The 18,553-nt window shown below is 40.8% G+C and overlaps 1 protein-coding gene across 8 annotated transcripts in view; it reads left to right on the top strand.

Moving 5' to 3' along the window:
* Positions 1 to 18,553, top strand: part of LOC137199880 (ryanodine receptor 3-like) — a 113,834-nt gene that overhangs the window by 87,594 nt on the left and 7,687 nt on the right. For 3 of the 8 annotated variants that reach the window (XM_067614480.1, XM_067614475.1, XM_067614478.1), the window contains 32 exons: positions 150 to 265; positions 357 to 424; positions 517 to 638; positions 814 to 863; positions 1,238 to 1,298; positions 2,142 to 2,380; positions 2,778 to 2,859; positions 2,959 to 3,089; positions 3,251 to 3,574; positions 4,144 to 4,384; positions 4,469 to 4,556; positions 4,668 to 4,760; positions 6,274 to 6,444; positions 6,585 to 6,644; positions 6,748 to 6,882; positions 7,504 to 7,616; positions 8,900 to 8,996; positions 10,226 to 10,335; positions 10,603 to 10,654; positions 10,740 to 10,796; positions 10,890 to 10,989; positions 11,073 to 11,152; positions 11,262 to 11,338; positions 11,473 to 11,546; positions 12,675 to 12,692; positions 13,312 to 13,392; positions 13,524 to 13,612; positions 13,708 to 13,836; positions 13,959 to 14,063; positions 15,776 to 15,857; positions 16,071 to 17,383; positions 17,573 to 17,631. In XM_067614480.1, coding sequence (XP_067470581.1) covers positions 150 to 265; positions 357 to 424; positions 517 to 638; positions 814 to 863; positions 1,238 to 1,298; positions 2,142 to 2,380; positions 2,778 to 2,859; positions 2,959 to 3,089; positions 3,251 to 3,574; positions 4,144 to 4,384; positions 4,469 to 4,556; positions 4,668 to 4,760; positions 6,274 to 6,444; positions 6,585 to 6,644; positions 6,748 to 6,882; positions 7,504 to 7,616; positions 8,900 to 8,996; positions 10,226 to 10,335; positions 10,603 to 10,654; positions 10,740 to 10,796; positions 10,890 to 10,989; positions 11,073 to 11,152; positions 11,262 to 11,338; positions 11,473 to 11,546; positions 12,675 to 12,692; positions 13,312 to 13,392; positions 13,524 to 13,612; positions 13,708 to 13,836; positions 13,959 to 14,063; positions 15,776 to 15,857; positions 16,071 to 17,383; positions 17,573 to 17,631 — 4,617 coding nt within the window. Of the gene's footprint in view, positions 1 to 149; positions 266 to 356; positions 425 to 516; positions 639 to 813; positions 864 to 1,237; positions 1,299 to 2,141; positions 2,381 to 2,777; positions 2,860 to 2,958; positions 3,090 to 3,250; positions 3,575 to 4,143; positions 4,385 to 4,468; positions 4,557 to 4,667; positions 4,761 to 6,273; positions 6,445 to 6,584; positions 6,645 to 6,747; positions 6,883 to 7,503; positions 7,617 to 8,365; positions 8,466 to 8,899; positions 8,997 to 10,225; positions 10,336 to 10,602; positions 10,655 to 10,739; positions 10,797 to 10,889; positions 10,990 to 11,072; positions 11,153 to 11,261; positions 11,339 to 11,472; positions 11,547 to 12,674; positions 12,693 to 13,311; positions 13,393 to 13,523; positions 13,613 to 13,707; positions 13,837 to 13,958; positions 14,064 to 15,775; positions 15,858 to 16,070; positions 17,384 to 17,572; positions 17,632 to 18,553 lie in introns of all 8 variants that reach the window. The other 5 variants (XM_067614482.1, XM_067614477.1, XM_067614481.1 and 2 more) reach the window with 3 other exon arrangements.

Raw genomic sequence — 18,553 nt, 5'->3', positions numbered from 1 at the left:
GCACAGGGGGTGCAACCTGAATATATTATCATGTTGATGTCTTGCAGAAACTTTACATTACTTCATAACTTTAATGTTTGATGCATATAGTTACCATCAATGCTATTGAAAGAGAAATTATTTATAGCCAAATTCTTATTGTGTTGCAGAGGTCTGAAGGACTTAGAGCAGGATTCATCTTCCATGGAGAAAAGGTTTGCCTATAAGTTCCTCAAGAAGCTGCTCAAGTATGTTGACTCAGCCCAGGAGTTCATCGCCCACTTGGGTATGATTATACACCATAGGACATGGCGACAAGAGACACGTTAAAGTCTTGTAACTGAATGTTAAATAATAGTTTAATGTTCTTAATCCAGAGGCCATGGCTGCCAGTGGGAAAACAGACAGGTCACCTCATGAACAAGAAATCAAGTTTTTTGCCAAAGTAAGGATGTGATGCATTTAAGAATTGAACTCTTCCAAATGTTATTTCCAGCAAGCTGATTCTATTTTATTGTCATCGATGTCCTCCTCCAGGTTCTCCTCCCTCTCATCGACCAGTATTTCAAGAACCACTCTCTCTATTTCCTCTCCTCGCCCAATAAGAACCTGAGCAGCAGCGGTTACGCCTCCAACAAGGAGAAGGAGATGGTCACCAGGTACATGAAACATTCAGTTTCATTTATCCACAGCAGCATAGCATGCCAGTAACTCTTCACCATTCTTTACTTAAAAATTTACACTCTTATAATCTGTATTTCTAATCTTCCCTCCAAGAGTTGACTCCTTGTAATTTTCTGATTTCCTTCCCTTTTCTAACCTTCACACCTCCAGCCTGTTTTGTAAACTGGCAGCTCTTGTCAGACATAGGATTTCACTCTTTGGTAAGCTGATTAATACTGACTGGTCAGCCGTGTACGTGTATATGTGTTGTGTGTGTGCTTGTCATTTCATCACTATATGTCACTATAAGTTTTTTTTCTCTTGGGTGACTTTTTGACTCATGAACTGTAGTGTCTTTTCTTAAGCAGTGTATTAACAGTGGCATTGAAGACGATCTTAAAAATATAGTTTGCAGTGCAGACCTATTAGCTTTTTGAGTAACTTTTATTTTACAGTACATAAAGCATAAAAATAATACTGTAATTTGATCGGTACTTCTTGTTGGCTCATGACCATGAACCAAGGCCCTTAAACATGGTTTCAGTGTGTATGTTCACATCATAATGATTGCTTTTGTGCATGTGGTGTCTTGTAGGGAGTGACTCCACCACCATGGTGAGCTGTCTGCACATCCTGGCGCACACCTTGGACACCAGGTGGGTAATAATTTGGCAGCACATAAAACTCACAAGGAACCTGGCACCTCTGCCTTTTCTTCTTGAAATGTAAAGTTTAGTAAATGTGAACAAAAGCCCTCAGTTTGATAATGACTTTTCCAGTGTAACGCTATAACTTCAAGAGAAGTATATTTGTCATGAACATTTTCTTTTTAACAGTTATTACTTCAGCGTCTTGTGGGAGGTGCTGACATTAACAAAGAGCATCCTCTGGCATTTAAATAAGCAAAACAAATTTCATGCAGCACATGTTGCCCAAGGCATAAAATGTTCTTTAGAGACAATGTACTGTTTGTTAATGCAGCTCACACATAATGAGGCTAAATCAGCAATGTATTATTGTGTCTCGTTTGTGCTGAAGAGCTACAGCTGATGCCCACAGACTCTGTCTTTCATTTCTCCTTCCTACTGGGACACATCAAGGCTTAACAATGGGTAATTCATTTAGCAATGTTATGAACTGTGAAATGCTGAAAATGGACAGACTAATCATATTAATGCATTGTGCTATTTCAGAGTGTCGTACAGTATTTCTAAGCTCCAACATTCACCTTGGATTTAAATATTCACCTAATTCATTAAATAAATCATTCATCTTTCAGTGTACGGGCGGTCAGGTTGATACGCACGTCTCATATATCATGACTAAAACCTTCACTGACTGAGAATGAAGTAATTGCATACGTGAGTGTGTACTACTGTGGATAAACAGTGTTGTCCTTTGCATACCAAGGGTTATCCAGTGGTTTATTATAGCCCTGCCCTTGCATATCTCCTCATTTGATTTCAGTCGTTTATCACGCTCACTTTTCACTCCGACAGGACAGTGATGAAGTCGGGCTCAGAGCTGGTGAGGATGGGGCTGAGGACGTTCTTTGAGAACGCTGCAGAGGACCTGGAGAAGACTTTCGAGAATCTTAAGCTGGGGAAGTTCACTCACTCTCGCTCGCAGATGAAAGGGGTGTCGCAGAATATCAACTACACCACTGTAGCTCTGCTCCCCATCCTAACCGCTCTGTTTGAGCACATCACTCAGCACCACTTTGGAGTCGATCTGCTTCGTGAGTCCCAACAGTAAAGGAATGATCTAATGTGTTGTTCGAAAGGCTGCTAAAGAACTCTGAGTCAAGTGTCAATGTGCTGTTTTTTATAACACAGTGACTACATACTTCTTACATCCTGACATCATTATAGTTTGTAGGACATTGTGTCATTATGTCACTCACTTATTTACACAAATGTACATTGCAGATTTCCCCAACAAATATAAATTAACATAATAATGAGGGACTTATCCTGTGATCATATCAGCCTTTATACAGCATTTATTTGCTCAGTTAATTGCCTTTTTAACACTGGGTACAGTGTACAACTTAGTATATCTATATCATGATTATTGCAGGACAATACACAGCTTAGGTTGTTTGTCATACTTTCTATTTATTATGTTTTTTCTAGTGGATGACGTCCAAGTGTCCTGCTATCGAATCCTGACCAGCCTCTATGCGCTGGGCACTGGGAAAAACATCTACGTAGAAAGGTATCCCAGCTTAAAAGTAATGTTTCAGCACTTCAGTAGCTAAATTCACTGGTATTCAGTGCAGGCTTCACTCACTCTCACCCTACCTGTGCCCCTCAGACAGCTGCCAGCTCTCGGTCAGTGTCTGGCCACCCTGGCCGGGGCCATGCCTGTAGCTTTCCTGGAGCCACTGCTCAACACGTACAACCCGTGCTCTGTCTATAATACCAAGAGTGCACGTGAACGAGCCAGTAAGTCATGTAATTGTTCTAGAATAAAAGAGTTCATTGTGTGTGTGAGTGCCAAATCAATTAGCTATCATTATAAATCTACAATATGATAAGAAAACACAAGCTGAAGACGTAGTTGTATAGATTTGTAATCACATATTAAACCTCTATGGTGTTTTCAGTCCTTGGCATTTCAGACTCAGTTGAAGAGATGTGTCCTGGGATGCCGCGGTTGGACGGCCTGATGAAGGACATCAATGACATGGCTGAATCTGGAGCACGGTACACAGAAATGCCTCACGTGATTGAGGTGGTGCTGCCCATGTTGTGTAACTATCTGTCCTACTGGTGGGAGAGGGGACCTGAGAACCAGCCGGCCAGCGGGGGCAGCATCTGCTGCACCACCGTCACCTCGGAGCACCTCAGCGTCATTCTCGGCAATATCCTCAAGATCCTCAATAACAACCTGGGCATTGATGAGGCCTCCTGGATGAAGAGGATTGCAGGTGGGCCTTGATTATTGCGGCTTAATATATCCCGTGGCCACAGTAGTCTGCCTCAGCACACTCAGTCTAATATCTTTATTGTATCAAAAACATAGGCAAGATCTTTTTATGTATTTATTTTTCTAAATGACAGTGTAATAGTCGCCCCATCCTACAGGACTCCTGCATGAACCATGGGACCTGCATGATTACCACTGAAATTTTATCCTGTATTGGCAATTCAACATTGTGAGGATAACTGTAATGTCTTTGTATAGCCATGATGTCTATTACTGCTAATGCTGACTGTCTTGTTTTGGTTTTTTTTCTTCCCAAAAATATGAAAAGTTAAATGCAAGGAGCTTCATCTTTGAGTTTAGAACAGGAAATTTTGTAAATGTAAAAGCTTTCATGGTTGAATTGCTAGTGTGATGTACTATTATTTAGAATTAGGTGACATATTGGAATTTATTTATAGAAAATGCTACTGAAATGCTAAAAAACTTTCTGATATACCAACACATTTGAAATTAAATTGAGCAACAGTAATAAAGTGACTTCTGCCTTTTTTTCACTGTTTGTGTTCACAGTCTATGTGCAACCCATCATCAGCAAGGCTCGTGCAGACCTGCTCAAGAGCCACTTCCTGCCTACACTGGAGAAGCTGAAGAAGAAGACGGTGAAGGTTGTGGCTGAGGAGGAGCTGTTGAAGGCGGACAGTAAAGGAGACACCCAGGAGGCCGAGCTGCTCATCCTGGATGAGTTTGCTGTCCTCTGCAGGGACCTGTACGCCTTTTACCCCATGCTCATCCGCTACGTAGACAACAACAGGTTAGCTCACCGACTAGTGGATGACATGGGGCACATGTTCGTATCAAAGAGAGAAAATACAATCTCTTCTGCTCTCTGCTGCAGGTCCAGGTGGCTGAAAGAACCAGACGCTGACTCCAATGAGCTCTTCAGAATGGTCGCTGAAATCTTTATCCTCTGGTGCAAGTCACATGTAAGTTTTCTGATCTCAACTACGCTACGTGTTGGACCACAAAAAAGCATTAATGGATTAGGCCACTGATACAGCATAAACTAATTTAATTTAGCATTTGTCTTTCTTCAGAATTTCAAAAGAGAAGAGCAGAACTTTGTGGTCCAGAATGAAATCAACAACCTTTCCTTCCTGACCGGAGATAATAAAACTAAGATGGCGAAGGTAGGATTTATATCTACTCACTACTTCTCACATCTTTTTAGTCATGTGTAAATGCACCTTTACCCACTATGTCAAAAAAATAATATATGTTAGTGAAATTCTTCATGAGAAAGCAGCTCAAAAAATGATAAAAAAAATAAGCAAGATCTTGGATAAGCACGATATGTGTTAACATTTTCTCTGCCATGTTAACTTTGTGTACATGTGCTAATACAGTATGTTAACATATAAACTGTCCAAGAAAATCTTAGAGGGGCTCTGTGTAAACTTACATATACCGTACAGTACACACATGTGAGAACTGTCTCTTGTTGAAGCTTATCTGGATCAGACTTGTGAATGAGAGAAGTAATAGACAACCTCTTGCTAATAACATGATTATAATGTAAATACAACTGTGTGTGTAAGTGTGTTTGTGTGTGTGATCTTACGCATGCATGCCTGTCACAGTAGATGACAGAAACTAACAGTCATCCCTCAAAAGAAATATTCCCCTGCCCACTTTCACCCTTTATCAGTATTAAAGGGGTTTTAACACTTTATTTCTTTGTCTGCCTGGTGAAGTTGTTTAAAGGCAAACAAATGGTTTTCATTGTAGTGCACGACCACGTGAGGACTATGTGCCTCCATTAATTGCCCTTTCATCCTTTTCTTCTATCTGCTTTTCTCTTTCTGTATCTCTTGCTATCCCTCTATCTTGAACAGTCCTTTAAGGAAAAGGTAGAGTGATGCAGTGCATGAGCTCTTTACCTGCCAGCTTATTGGCTTATATGCGCTAGTCATGAAGCAGAAAAGCCAATAGCTTATAGCTGTGCATTATAGTCTATAGTGTAGTGATATATTATGTCACCTGATTATTTGTGGCCTTTGCTTCATTCATCACCATGTGTGACACGGTAACTTTGGTCATTCTTCATTGTGTTTAGGGGTGGGACACATCTCATGTGGAGTAATGAAGTCCGGCCCTTCTGTAGCAAATCATGCAATCACATGCCAGTGGTGTGTTTGCAGTTGATGAATTGTTGTTGTGTGTGTGCTGTGTGTGTGTGTGTGTGTGTCAGTGTATATATTTATCAATATGGAAATTTTTCACTGAGCCGGCTGCTTTACTGTGAGTCAATAGTGCAGTTTTCTCTCACTGGTAACATCTTACCGTTTTAATAGAGCTCATTCTGCTTTTCAGCTGAGGTGTTAGACTTCTAAATACTTAAGTGGCACAGATTTAGTCTGATCACAGATTTTGCCAAGGCTGAAAAATGAATGCCTCAGTCGCCCCTGGCTTTTGTTCAAATACAGTATTAGTGCTCCCACTGTGAAATAAGCTCCAATAAAATACTCTCAAGGTATCAGTTCAAATGTTGAAAGGAAGTGCTTTAGTGCAGCATTAATCTAAGCAAAAAGGAAAATAGTTCTTTTTTATATGTATTACCTTAAAAGACCAGCTTATTAAGTGCCCATAGCACTTTTCTTTACCATTGTTTGTTGTCTGAGGTTAATATCATGATATGTTCAGTCTGGAGGACAAGACCAGGAGAGGAAGCACAAAAAAAGGCGTGGCGAGTTCTACTCTATCCAGACCTCGCTGATTGTGGCTGCTCTGAAGAAGATGTTGCCAATTGGCCTCAACATGTGTACCCCAGGAGACCAAGAGCTCATTTCCCTGGCCAAGACTCGCTATCTCTTGGTGAGACGACTGTTAAGTCGCAGCCTGATTTAAGATCCATCTTTTAAAAGACAGATGACAACAGCTGCATTTCAAAATGAGAACGCTTTATATTTGTGTATACTGTAGCAAGTTTTTCTTTTACTACTATTGTTCAACAGAGAGACACAGATGATGAGGTCAAAGACCATATTCGGCAGAATCTTCACCTTCGAGAAAAGGTGAGCATGTTGAAATTAAGTTCATTATTGGAAGTGGTTATCTTTCTTAGACTTTATACTGTCTACTATACAGCTCTGTGTTTGACATCCTTCTCTTAAACAGTCAGAAGATCCTGCAGTGAGGTGGCAGCTAAACCTTTACAAGGACATAGTGATGAGGAGCGAGGGCCCTCCAGACCCTGAGAGGGTGGTGGACCGTATCCAGAGGATCTCGGCAGCTGTCTTCAACCTGGAGCAGGTCCAAAAAAAACACATTTCCAACCACATTTTGAGCTGCAACTGACACTTGGTATATGCTGTTGTCAATAAACAAGCGTGCATCATGCAGAGAGCAGTGAAAGAAGACTGTTGTTGAAGGAGATCACCAAACATACAGCTAATGGCACTTCATATATGCTCCCTAAGACCGATGATGTTTAGGTTATTTAAGGTTTTATATGATGCTTTTTGAGAACTTTTCCATTCATAAATCAGTTCCTGCTTCAGAATATTGTGAGAATATGTGATATATGAATTATGCATGTTGGTAGGTACAGCCACAAAAAAGCATATAGTCTACTGCTTGTTACAACCTGTTTTTTTTTCTTGTTTTGACACGGGTGACGAACCACAAATTGTAGTGATCCTTAACAGCAAAGGTGCACTGGGCAGCTTGACCATTTCTGTACCTCGCCTTAGGCACACGATGGGTTCACAATGAGTCACCAAAATACAAAACAGTAGAGATGAGAAAAATACTATGTGTGTCTGATGAAAATGCCAGTTCTCAGCAGTGAGGTTTTTTTTTCTCCATGTTGCCTGGTAGAGAATGCACTGATTAATAATGTGATCTTAATGCTGACACATTTACTCCCATTAGGTGGAGCAACCACTGAGATCCAAGAAATGTGTATGGCAGAAGTTGCTGTCCAAGCAGAGGAAGCGAGCGGTCGTAGCCTGCTTCCGCATGGCTCCACTTTATAATCTGCCAAGGTATTACTGTATACTTACAGAGTTTACACATCTCTTCTACTTTGTAGCTCTCAAATTATGATAAAGAGGCTTATAATGATGAAACATTAGCAGTGGCACAGAGCTCCCTATGGTTCTGCTAACAGATGGGAACTAGTGTAGCAGGCGCTGCAGCATCACCTCTGTTTGCTGGCCAGATACCACCACACTTTCTTCTTCTTCTCTCTGACTCACAACTCCCATTTTCTCTCTTCCTGGGTTGTGACCCTGCATTAATGCACAGCCTCCCCCAGTTTGTAGGACAAATGTCTGGCCCGCAGCTGTTATCAAGGAATAGAAAAAAGGGACACTAGCAATTTCATGCCCTGCTGCTCTGTAACTCAATCACAGGAAGTCAGGCAGAGAGCTACAGTAGGGAGGAAAACAATTATAGGAGACCAACCTGGGGGTGGCCATCCTCAATATGTACTCAGACGATGCCGCCTGCCTGCCTGACAGCATGACTCATTTATTCAGAGTTGTTGACAGTGAAATATGTCCCAGCATAGCTCATAATTATTAGGCAGTATTTACAATGCAGGCACAGTTGATTGTGTTTTGTTTGGAGTAATAGATTCCTGTTTGAGGGATGAATGTGAAGCTTCTGGATAATGTCGACTTTCTCTGAGTTTCACGCATTCCGATGTCATCTTTTCTCTGTTGTCTTTCTATTCAGTCTGAATCTTTGTTCTCTCTTCAATGTCACACTGTACTGTACCTCCCCCCCTCAGGCACAAAAATAATAATTACTTCCTGAATGCCTACCGACATATTTGGCTGGAGATAATGCATGAGAACTCAGACTATGACAGTCTGCTCTCCATGCTGACGGTAATGTAGTGTTGATCCAATGTTGTACACCTTTCTCAACTACCCCTCGCTTTCCTCCAGGCACGGTTGATGTGACAAATCTTAACTCCCATTCAAATATTCCCACTGGTTTTTCCACTGGTCTATCTGTTGGTCCAACAGTAAGTCAGAACAGATCTAACTCAACTCATTTATCTAGTCTTAAATTGAAAATTCTGCATGCTGATAAGAGTTGAGGGCTAGATTTTAAGAAAAAAACTATCTGACTAGATCAACAGTCTGGCAGAGAGTGTGTGTGACACAGCTCTTTATTTATAATCAGTTTCCTCTGAGGTGACCAGTTGGATGTGCCAGTACCCTACACTAACCAGTATTAACCTCTCCTAAAGGGACTTCCTCCCATCTTTGCTCTGCTCCTATCTAACCCAGGCTAATCTCCTCTCACCCCTCCCTAGGCATCGCTCTATTAACCTCTTCCTCCTGGCCTATCAGAGAATATGGATAGAAACAGAGGAGTACTCTTTTGAGGAGAAGCTAGTGCAGGACCTTGCAGTAAGTACTTATGTCGTCCCCCAGTGCCCCCGTGTCGGTGCCCGTGTGCTGTGGGGGCGCTGAGCGTTGCCCTTACCACTCTCCTTTACTCGTGTCATTGTCTAAAGTGCTTGAAAGCGCCCCACTCACGTCATGTACCACTGGGGTGCCCTCGCACTTTCACAGTTAGATGCCCATTTTTAGCAAGCATGACATCACCGCTGATGTCAGAGCCAGTAATGTACTGTCCTGTAGTTTGACAGCATCCAGCAGGGGTAAGAGAGCATCCAGTCATGATGCTCCGACTTACCAATGAAATTTATGAAAGTTGTGGTGTCTTTCCTAAATTTTCACAATCATACAACTTCACTGTCATACATTGAATTTGTTGTAATGAAAGCAGAGGAAATATAGAACGTTCCTGCTTTCTTTACAGCCTCGCCAAAGTGCTTCAAAATTGTTTTGCACTTTGTAGCGCATGAGAATCTATGGTTTACATAGATTGATTAAAATGCTTACAGGCTTTATGAGCTAGAGTTTAATGAATTCTGTTTAAATGTTTCTGTAAATGCAGTTTTATGATAAGAGGCTATCATGCAGGCACTTTGGAACCACGCGCACAAACCGCACTGTCCAGTGGGCATGTTTTTTTTTTTTCAACAATGAAATGAAGATAAAATCTGAATTAATACAACTTTTGAGAATCTAATATCCTTTTTAATAGTCATATCTTTTTCACATTATGTGGATTTAAAGCCACAGGGCATCACAAAACAAGTTAAGAGTAGAACTTTCTAGCCAACCACAAACACATATTTGCAATCCCTCAAAAAATAGTTCCAATGTGTCTGATATGAGTTTTGAGTGGTCTCTGCTCCTTCATAACGATAGAGTGGTCGAAGACAGAGCGGTCATGGAGAGTCACGCTTAACTTCATTCTACACCCTTAAACGCTGCTTAACATCACCCTCTTTGTGTCAGATGTGTGTGTGCCAGCATGTGTGCGGATGTGTCTGCGACTGACTACATGTTTATGCTTGTAATTCATCATCTGCATGCTACCAGTGTATCCAATCAATGTCTTTTTCCTGATACAACTTGATTCTCTTAAGGTAAGTGGTGTATAGCAAAATGAGTGAAATAGTACAGCACTATCTATACAAAGTGCTTTCACATTTTAGTGGCTCATATGAGTTGATATTGAGAGAACATGCCTGAGCTCCAGTATTGACTTGTATGGATTTGTCCAGAAAACGCAGCCCAAAGTGGAGGAGGAGGAAGAGGAGGAGGTCAGAAAGCAGCCTGACCCTCTTCACCAGCTCATACTGCATTTCAGCCACAACGCTCTGACTGAGTGCAGGTAAATACACACTCACTGTCACACACCTGGCACCAGCACACTTTGCTCCATCTGTGCTGGATAATAGTTTTGGCTTGCCTCTCAGCTAATAAAGAGTTGCATTAAGCTAATAATCATTATAATCATTGCCATATATTTCATACTTGAAAGAGAAACACAAGCAGTTTTTTTACTGTACGTATATTGCAGTGGCTATAAATATGATCACGTGTGATTGTGTGCTAAACAAGGTTTAACCTGCGGATATTTATCTCCCTTTTTCGTTAGTTCTTTGGAAGAGGATCCCTTGTATATTGCATATGCAGATATGATGGCAAAGGTATTTCATTCTCTAAATTGCTTCTACCGAAATGTATGCTGTTTGGTAAAGTTTTGCAGGTTTTACATTCTGTTTTCTCTTTCAGAGTTGTGCAGAAGGTGAAGAAGAAGAAGATGAGGAGGGAAAAGAGAAAACATTTGAGGTGCTATTGATGTCTCAGGGATATATACTGTTCTGCTTTTCACTTTGTTTTTGAATCGTACGCAGCATTAGTGCATATTATGATGTCCTACAGGAAAAGGAGATGGAGAAACAAAAGATGTTGTACCAGCAAGCCAGACTGCATGACCGGGGGGCTGCGGAGATGGTGCTCCAGATGATCAGTGCCAGCAAAGGTAGAAGAACGCACATTCACCTGTCCACCTTCATACAATTAGCACCTGTGATATAACTGTGTTCTATGACTTGTGGTCATCAGGTCGACTCGGTGCTATGGTGACTTTCACCCTTAAACTGGGCATCTCTATACTCAACGGGGGAAACATACTGGTCCAGCAGGTACACAGACGGTAGCTCTTCATGCAGATATTGTTTGGTTAATAGCATCAACCTGCTATTTATTGTATTTTATTTTTTTCCTTTGTGATCAACTTTTATCTTGATGCAGAAAATGCTGGACTACTTGAAGGAAAAAAGAGATGTTGGATTTTTCAAAAGTTTATCTGGACTGATGATGTCTTGCAGGTAATGAAGCCAAATGTTAGTTTATTTCTCAACTGCAACGTGAAAAATATAATGCTGAAATACTGAATATAAAAATGCAGGTTAACATTTTTCAATTTTTGTTCTATTCGTCATGTTTTGTTCATCTTTGCCAGTGTCCTGGATTTGAATGCTTTTGAGAGGCAAAACAAAGCAGAGGGTCTGGGGATGGTGACTGAAGAAGGATCAAGTAAGTGAGGAGAAAAAACAAGGAAAACTGTCCATCTGAGAGAAGTCTAGTTGTTCTTTTTGTGCACTAGAACTCTTGATCATGTTGATATAAGGATACAGAATATTTCTTACCTCAGTATAGTACAGACTTTATTATTTGCACTTGTATTACTGTAACGAAAGGGCAACATAGGTAAGACCTCAATGCTGAAAGTTCAGCAAAAACTTTACTAAGCTCCATGTTGCTAAAAGCTGAACCATAAACTGTTGCTATTATAGATCTGAATATCTTAAGATGAAATACATATTAAAAAAATCATAGTTTGCTTTCTGTAGCATAAAGACCATTTCCCACAGCAACACCAAAAGTTTTCAATCACTCAGTGTTACAGTACGTGGTCCAAACCATAGCAGTGGATTTGTTTACTCTTCCCCACATCAACTGTAAGTGATATCACCAAGCAAATGTTTAGGACTCTTATATGACATGTCTCATTCAGACTCATGCCTTCATTGCTCCTTAGTCAAGCTTGTAATCGGCCACAGGACACAACGTTCGCCATTAGCTTGACAAAACTCTCTTTTGCTCTTTAGTTGTTGTACGAACCCATCTCCATATCATGTATGTATCCTGTGCGTCATGTTGTATGTCATGATGTCTTAATATATTCATCATGCAGGTACACTTGTGCTACTGTATGTCCAAGTCCTGTCCAGATCTTGTCTACCAATTTAAAGCACTCACAGTCACAACCGCATCCACATCAAAATCCACTTTTTAATCAGAGGTCTCTATTTGATCCGATGGGTTGCATACAGTATATAAATATGTTTTTTATCATGCATATTCCAGCTCATTCTCACCTCATAAGCTCAGGCATAAGTGAAAGTGACTGTTAGTCTGTCTAACCTGTAGTCTAAATACCTGCCTAGCGAGCAGACTGTACTTTTAATACTTTATTTAACTGTAACCGCATGTCAGTGTCGCAAATCAATGTGAGTATGTTAAGATATATCTATAGCGCTATCATTCTCTCCTGTTTCTACTTCTTCTGATTGAATCTCAATGTCTTCTCCTTTGCTTATGTCTGCTTTTTTTTGTTTGTTTGTTTTCTTCTGATCATGTTTTTTATCACATCGGTTGCAGTCAACGTGAGTGAGCGGGGTAAATACATGGTTTAGATTCTACTCATTCTATGCAATGCTGACATCTTGATTGCTCTCCGTTCATCTCCTTTTCTTCCATTCCTCCTAATCCTTCTCCCTCCCCTCCCTGTCCTCCTTCTCCATTACCCTGAATGCAATATAACCACTTTATTTGTACCCTGGACTGAAGGAACACATGCATGCTTCTCTGACATCTGGATAGATTGTTCAGTCCGTGGTCAGGTGACCCAAACTGACTCAAATCTTCTTTTACAAGAAGTCAGTGCTTGTCATTTGTGTGGGACCTTTTATGTTCATTTTGATGACACTAACCAGCGTGTACTAAGACTCAAATCTCCCAAAGCTTTGTTTGTAAGAAACAACAAAGCTTTGCTGGTATTAAATAACAGAGCTCAGTGTTATTCCTATTATTAACCTTGTTTTAAGTTTTTCGAGATGATGCACTATACCTGGTCTGTGTATAGTGCACATAATTTGATGCTGTTTGACAAGTGGACAGCAGCTTTATGAGGAAGTGAAAGCTATGTGAGCTGTAATGCCTGTACTAACATTAAAATGATGAGTCTCTGACCTTCTTATCATTGAAAGGGACAGTTAATCTTATTTCCTGTCCCCAGGTTCCAAGGTACTGCAGAATGATGAGTTCACTAAGGATCTATTTAGGTTTCTGCAGCTTCTCTGTGAGGGTCACAACAATGGTAGGTGGATGCTTTTCCATACACCAAAAATAAAGAAGAAGTCGCCTTGAGCTGAATGTCTCTAAACAACATAGTTTTAGAGGCGTGGTGATATGAATTATTCTTTTTCCTGATTGTATTATCTGTTTTAGATTTTCAGAACTTCCTAAGGACTCAGACAGGGAACACAACTACAGTCAACATCATCATTAGTACCGTGGATTATCTACTAAGACTCCAGGTGTGATATTGCTACAGAGAGATCCAGAAAAATATATGTCATATATTCATTCATGCTCTACTCTGTGCTAAATGTATTTATTTTTCCTCTATTAGGAATCCATTAGTGATTTCTACTGGTACTACTCTGGTAAGGATGTTATTGATGAGGCTGGTCAGAGGAACTTCTCCAAAGCACTGGCAGTGGCTAAGCAGGTCTTCAACTCTTTAACTGAGTATATACAGGTACAGTATCTGGACCACAACAAGAACTCATTCAAACCAAATTGAATATGTGCAAATAGGATATTTCTGATGCTGTGACTGTCTCTGCTTTCTCTTTATCTAACCTGTGCTGTTTGCATCAGGGTCCGTGTATTGGGAACCAGCAGAGTCTTGCTCACAGCAGGCTGTGGGATGCAGTGGTGGGCTTCCTGCATGTTTTTGCAAACATGCAGATGAAGTTATCCCAGGTAATTACTCTTTGTCTGCAATATAGCTCTGGTGTTGATATGTATTTGTCAAGTACTTTACCTAAGTTCACCTTTAAATTACTTGTACTTTACTTGAGTATAGGGCTGCAACTAATTATTATTTGTATTATTATCTATTAATCCGCTGATTATTTACATGATAAATCAATTAATCATTTGGTCAGTAAGACATCAGAAAATGGTGAGAAACGCACATCACAGCATCCTGTGTCCAAGGTAACATCCTTAAATGTCTTATTTTGTCCAACCACGTAGTACAAAATAAAAAATTTACAGGAATATAAGCTAAGCTTCTTAAATTTAGAGCCTTGAACCAGCAAATGTTTGGCATTTCTGCTAGAAAAATCACTTTTCAATCATAATCATGATTATCAAAATAGTTACAGATTAATTTTCTGTTGATAAATTAATTAATCGACCAATCATTACAGCTCTACTTCCATTTTACGTGACTGTCTACTTCTACTTCACTACATTTCAGAAGAAATATTGTACTTTTTACTCCACTACATTTATTTGACAGCTACAGTTACTGGTTACTTTGCAGATTAAGATTTAAGTTTATTTATAAAAAATATGATTATCTTATAAAGTATGATACAATATTATAGATAATAAAAATAAGATTCATTAAGATAAAATGCTGCTTATACATGAAGAAAATCAGTGATCATAATCCAATAACATAAACATACAGTAATGTACCCCAGTACACCACCACCACCCACTACGACCACAATAATAAACATGAAGTAGAATTATCACCTTTCTGATAATTTCAACAAAAACTGAAAATGTATAAGCTTCATAAATATAGAATTTATGGCAGAGCTGTTGTATTGGATTGCATTAGATTGCACAGGTGTACCTAATGAAGTGGCCGGTGAGTGTATATAATAATTAAAACTCCGAATAGGGCCATTCTGCATGATTTATACTTTTACTTTTGGTATTTAAGTACATTTTCTTAAAAATACTTATGTACTTTTACTCAAATAAAATTTGAAATGCTGGACTTAACTCGTAATGTATGTCTATATGGTGGTAGTAAAAGTAGCACTTTTACTAAGGTAAAGTCTGAATACTTCATCCAGCACTGGCATTTGTCTCTGTCCACCAGAGGCTCCTTTTAAATATCTCTTGCCACTAGAGGTCTCTCCAGGCTCAAGGATAACCTCAGGCTACTGCAGTACAATTACACATGTCATCTCACTCAGCTGTATGATATATGACTTCATCTATAATATTTCTTTCATGCCCAATAAGCCAGCCGTGGGATAAAATCCAACCACCTAACCTTATCTCATGGTCATCACAAAGGGCTCTGTCTGACAGTAGAAGCCGGGATGAAGGAGAGCACAGGTGGACGGGATTAGCGAATGAAAATGTGCCTCATATTCATGGCATACTGAATACAGGCTCCGTAGAGACCCCAAATGAGTCAGGCTGACCTAGCCATCTGCTCTTGGACAGTAAAATAACATTAACCCTGGTGCTGATGGATGGATGTTACCTAGACGGGCCTTCTGGGCCTCAGCAGGGCCATTGTGGGTCCGCACAATCTGAGGTAGCCTTGATCTCACCAAATACAACTTAGACAGTATCCTTACAGGGAGGCCATCAGCAGTCTGTGTGATATAGTGTAGCGCGAGTCACAAGGTTTCCTTTTTCTGTCTTCATCTCCCTAACAGGACTCCAGTCAGATTGAATTATTGAAGGAGCTGCTGGACCTACAGAAGGACATGATCGTCATGATGCTGTCTCTTCTCGAAGGTTTACTTTTTGCTGACTCACTATATGAGCTGTACAGGCAGCATGAGTTTGCAAGGATATTGTTGCTTTTAGGACTTTCATTAAACATGTGTTTGCTCTGAATTTAATCAAATATTTACCACAGCAGCCTTATATAATCTGCATGGAGGCTGTTGCTTTTTACTTTGTGTATTGACACACTTCACTTTGGCTACTTTCTCTATCATTTCACAGGTAATGTTGTCAACGGTACCATTGGAAAACAAATGGTAGACACCTTGGTGGAATCTTCCAGCAATGTGGAGATGATCCTCAAATTCTTCGACATGTTCCTCAAGTTGAAGGACTTGACCACCTCGGACAGCTTCAAGGAGTACGACCCTGAGAGCAAAGGTGTTATCTCAAAGAAGGATTTCCAGAAGTCCATGGAGAACCAGAAGCAGTATTCCCAGTCTGAGATTGAGTTTCTTCTCTCCTGTGCCGAGGCCGATGAGAATGACATGTTCAACTACGAGCAGTTTGTGGAGAGATTTCATGAACCTGCCAAGGACATTGGCTTTAATGTAGCTGTGTTGCTAACCAATCTCTCAGAGCACATGCCTAATGACGCTCGCCTCTCGACGTTCCTCGACCTGGCTGAGAGTGTTCTTAGCTACTTTGAGCCTTATTTGGGTCGTATTGAGATCATGGGTGGAGCCAAGCGCATTGAAAGAGTGTACTTTGAAATCAGTGAGTCGAGTCGTACCCAGTGGGAAAAGCCTCAGGTCAAGGAATCCAAGCGGCAGTTCATCTTTGATGTGGTCAATGAAGGTGGCGAGAGCGAGAAGATGGAACTGTTTGTCAACTTCTGCGAGGACACCATCTTTGAGATGCAGCTAGCTTCTCAAATTTCAGAGCCGGACCCAGTGGAGCGTCCAGAGGAAGATGAAGATGACAAACAGAGTGTGGTGGAGAACCAGGAGGAGGAAGAGGAGGAGAGTGTGATGTTGGAGTCTTCATCAGCCTTCACAATCGCCTGCATCTCCATGAGAAAGAGCCTCGGCCACTTCCGCCAGCTGCTCACTCTCAAGAGCATGAGGCGGCAGTACAGAAAATTCAGGAAGATGAGTGTGAGGGAGATGGTGCGAGGCTTCTTCTCTTTCTTCTGGATGATCATCACAGGCCTCTTCCACTTTGTCTATAGCCTCATTTGGGGTTTCTTCCACATCTTGTGGACCACTATGTTTGGGGGTGGCCTCGTCGAAGGTGCCAAGAACATGAAGGTGACAGACATTTTGGGAAACATGCCTGATCCCACTCAGTTTGGGATCCATGGAGATGTGTTAGAGACAGAGAAGATGGAAGCGAATGAAGCGTCAGCACTGGCAGAGATGGGGCAGATGGCTCAAGGGGAGGCAGCAGAGGCAGACCTGATGGCTGAGTTGCTCAACATACAGCCTAAGAAGGAAGGAAAGCACGGGACCGAGCCGGGTCTGGGGGATGTGTCGGAGGTGGTTGTTGGGGATGCTCCATCCATAGCCAGTGCTGTCAGGCAGAAGAAGGCACAGGTCAGTACTCATGTTAAATCAAATGGAGTAAGGATAGTTGTGCTATTAATCAGGTCTTAATGAATACTGAGATACTACAACAGTGATGTTTGCATTTTCACTTTCCCACACATTTTCACTTTCCCACACTTTTCATTTAGCAAGCTGTTGAAGTAATTGATCCTCAAAACAATAATCCATTTGTTCTAGTTGGCTGCAAAGAAGAAGGCTTCAAATGGAGACTACAAGTCCGATTCAGAAAAAGGAGAGTGAGTATCTTTATTTGTTCACTGTTCATTCTCAGTGGAATTGCAATTGATGTAATTCTTATAACCCCTCTGTGTTGAGTTTTCATGTGATTACAGCATTTTTTAAATTTTCCTAGACAGTCAGCCATCTAACAGGACTTTAGTTAGCTTCTGATGGGATGTGAATTGAGATCCAAGAATACACTCTGTATGTTTTTCTGAGCGTGCATATAAATCCCTCTAAGGGCCAAATCCACAAAATGATTGTGCAGCATTTGCGGACGCTAAACCTGTGTAAATGAGACAAAAAGATGTGTGTGTAATTCACAAAGCACCTGCAAAGGGTGAAAGGCACCACAAACTGCACTGCCAAGAAAATAGCATCAAGGTGGACCTGTTCCATTTGCATGTGTATAAATTAGTTAATATTCATACATTTAGCCCCAAAATTGGCCCCTTTCTATGAAAATAAGCCTTGTTGCAAAAACAGTCTAATCCACAAAGACCAGCGCTAATTGCCACACGCAATAAGGGTGGAGTTATTAGCGTCTTCAGATAGTTGGTGTTAATAGCCCAAACACTCACTCCTTACTCACTCTCTCTCTCTCTCTCTCCAAATCTTAAAGTTTGTGAGGCATTGAATGACATTCAATTGATATTCATTAATATCAATGGTGAAATCTTCAGTTACACATTGGGGGGGATCAAGTGGGTATCGTGTGGTGGGCTTATCTCAGACCTTCATCTACTTAAAATAAAAACGTCCTGGCAGCTCTGATGGAGCTCAGGATTCGTGTGTTAGGGCTGCTTTATTACAAATGATTCCACCATATAAACCTGGAATCTGTGTGTAACAGCTGACCTGTGTAGTTGTGAACCAGAACACAGAACATTAATTACTGTCAGATCCTGACCGCTCCGGTGTTAATGAAGTTACTGCTGC

Source organism: Thunnus thynnus, chromosome 16 (genome assembly GCF_963924715.1).
Source record: "Thunnus thynnus chromosome 16, fThuThy2.1, whole genome shotgun sequence".
NCBI classification, from domain to species: Eukaryota; Metazoa; Chordata; class Actinopteri; order Scombriformes; family Scombridae; genus Thunnus; species Thunnus thynnus.
Note: the sequence above shows the minus strand (reverse complement) of the source record. Positions and strands in the feature narration are given on the sequence as shown.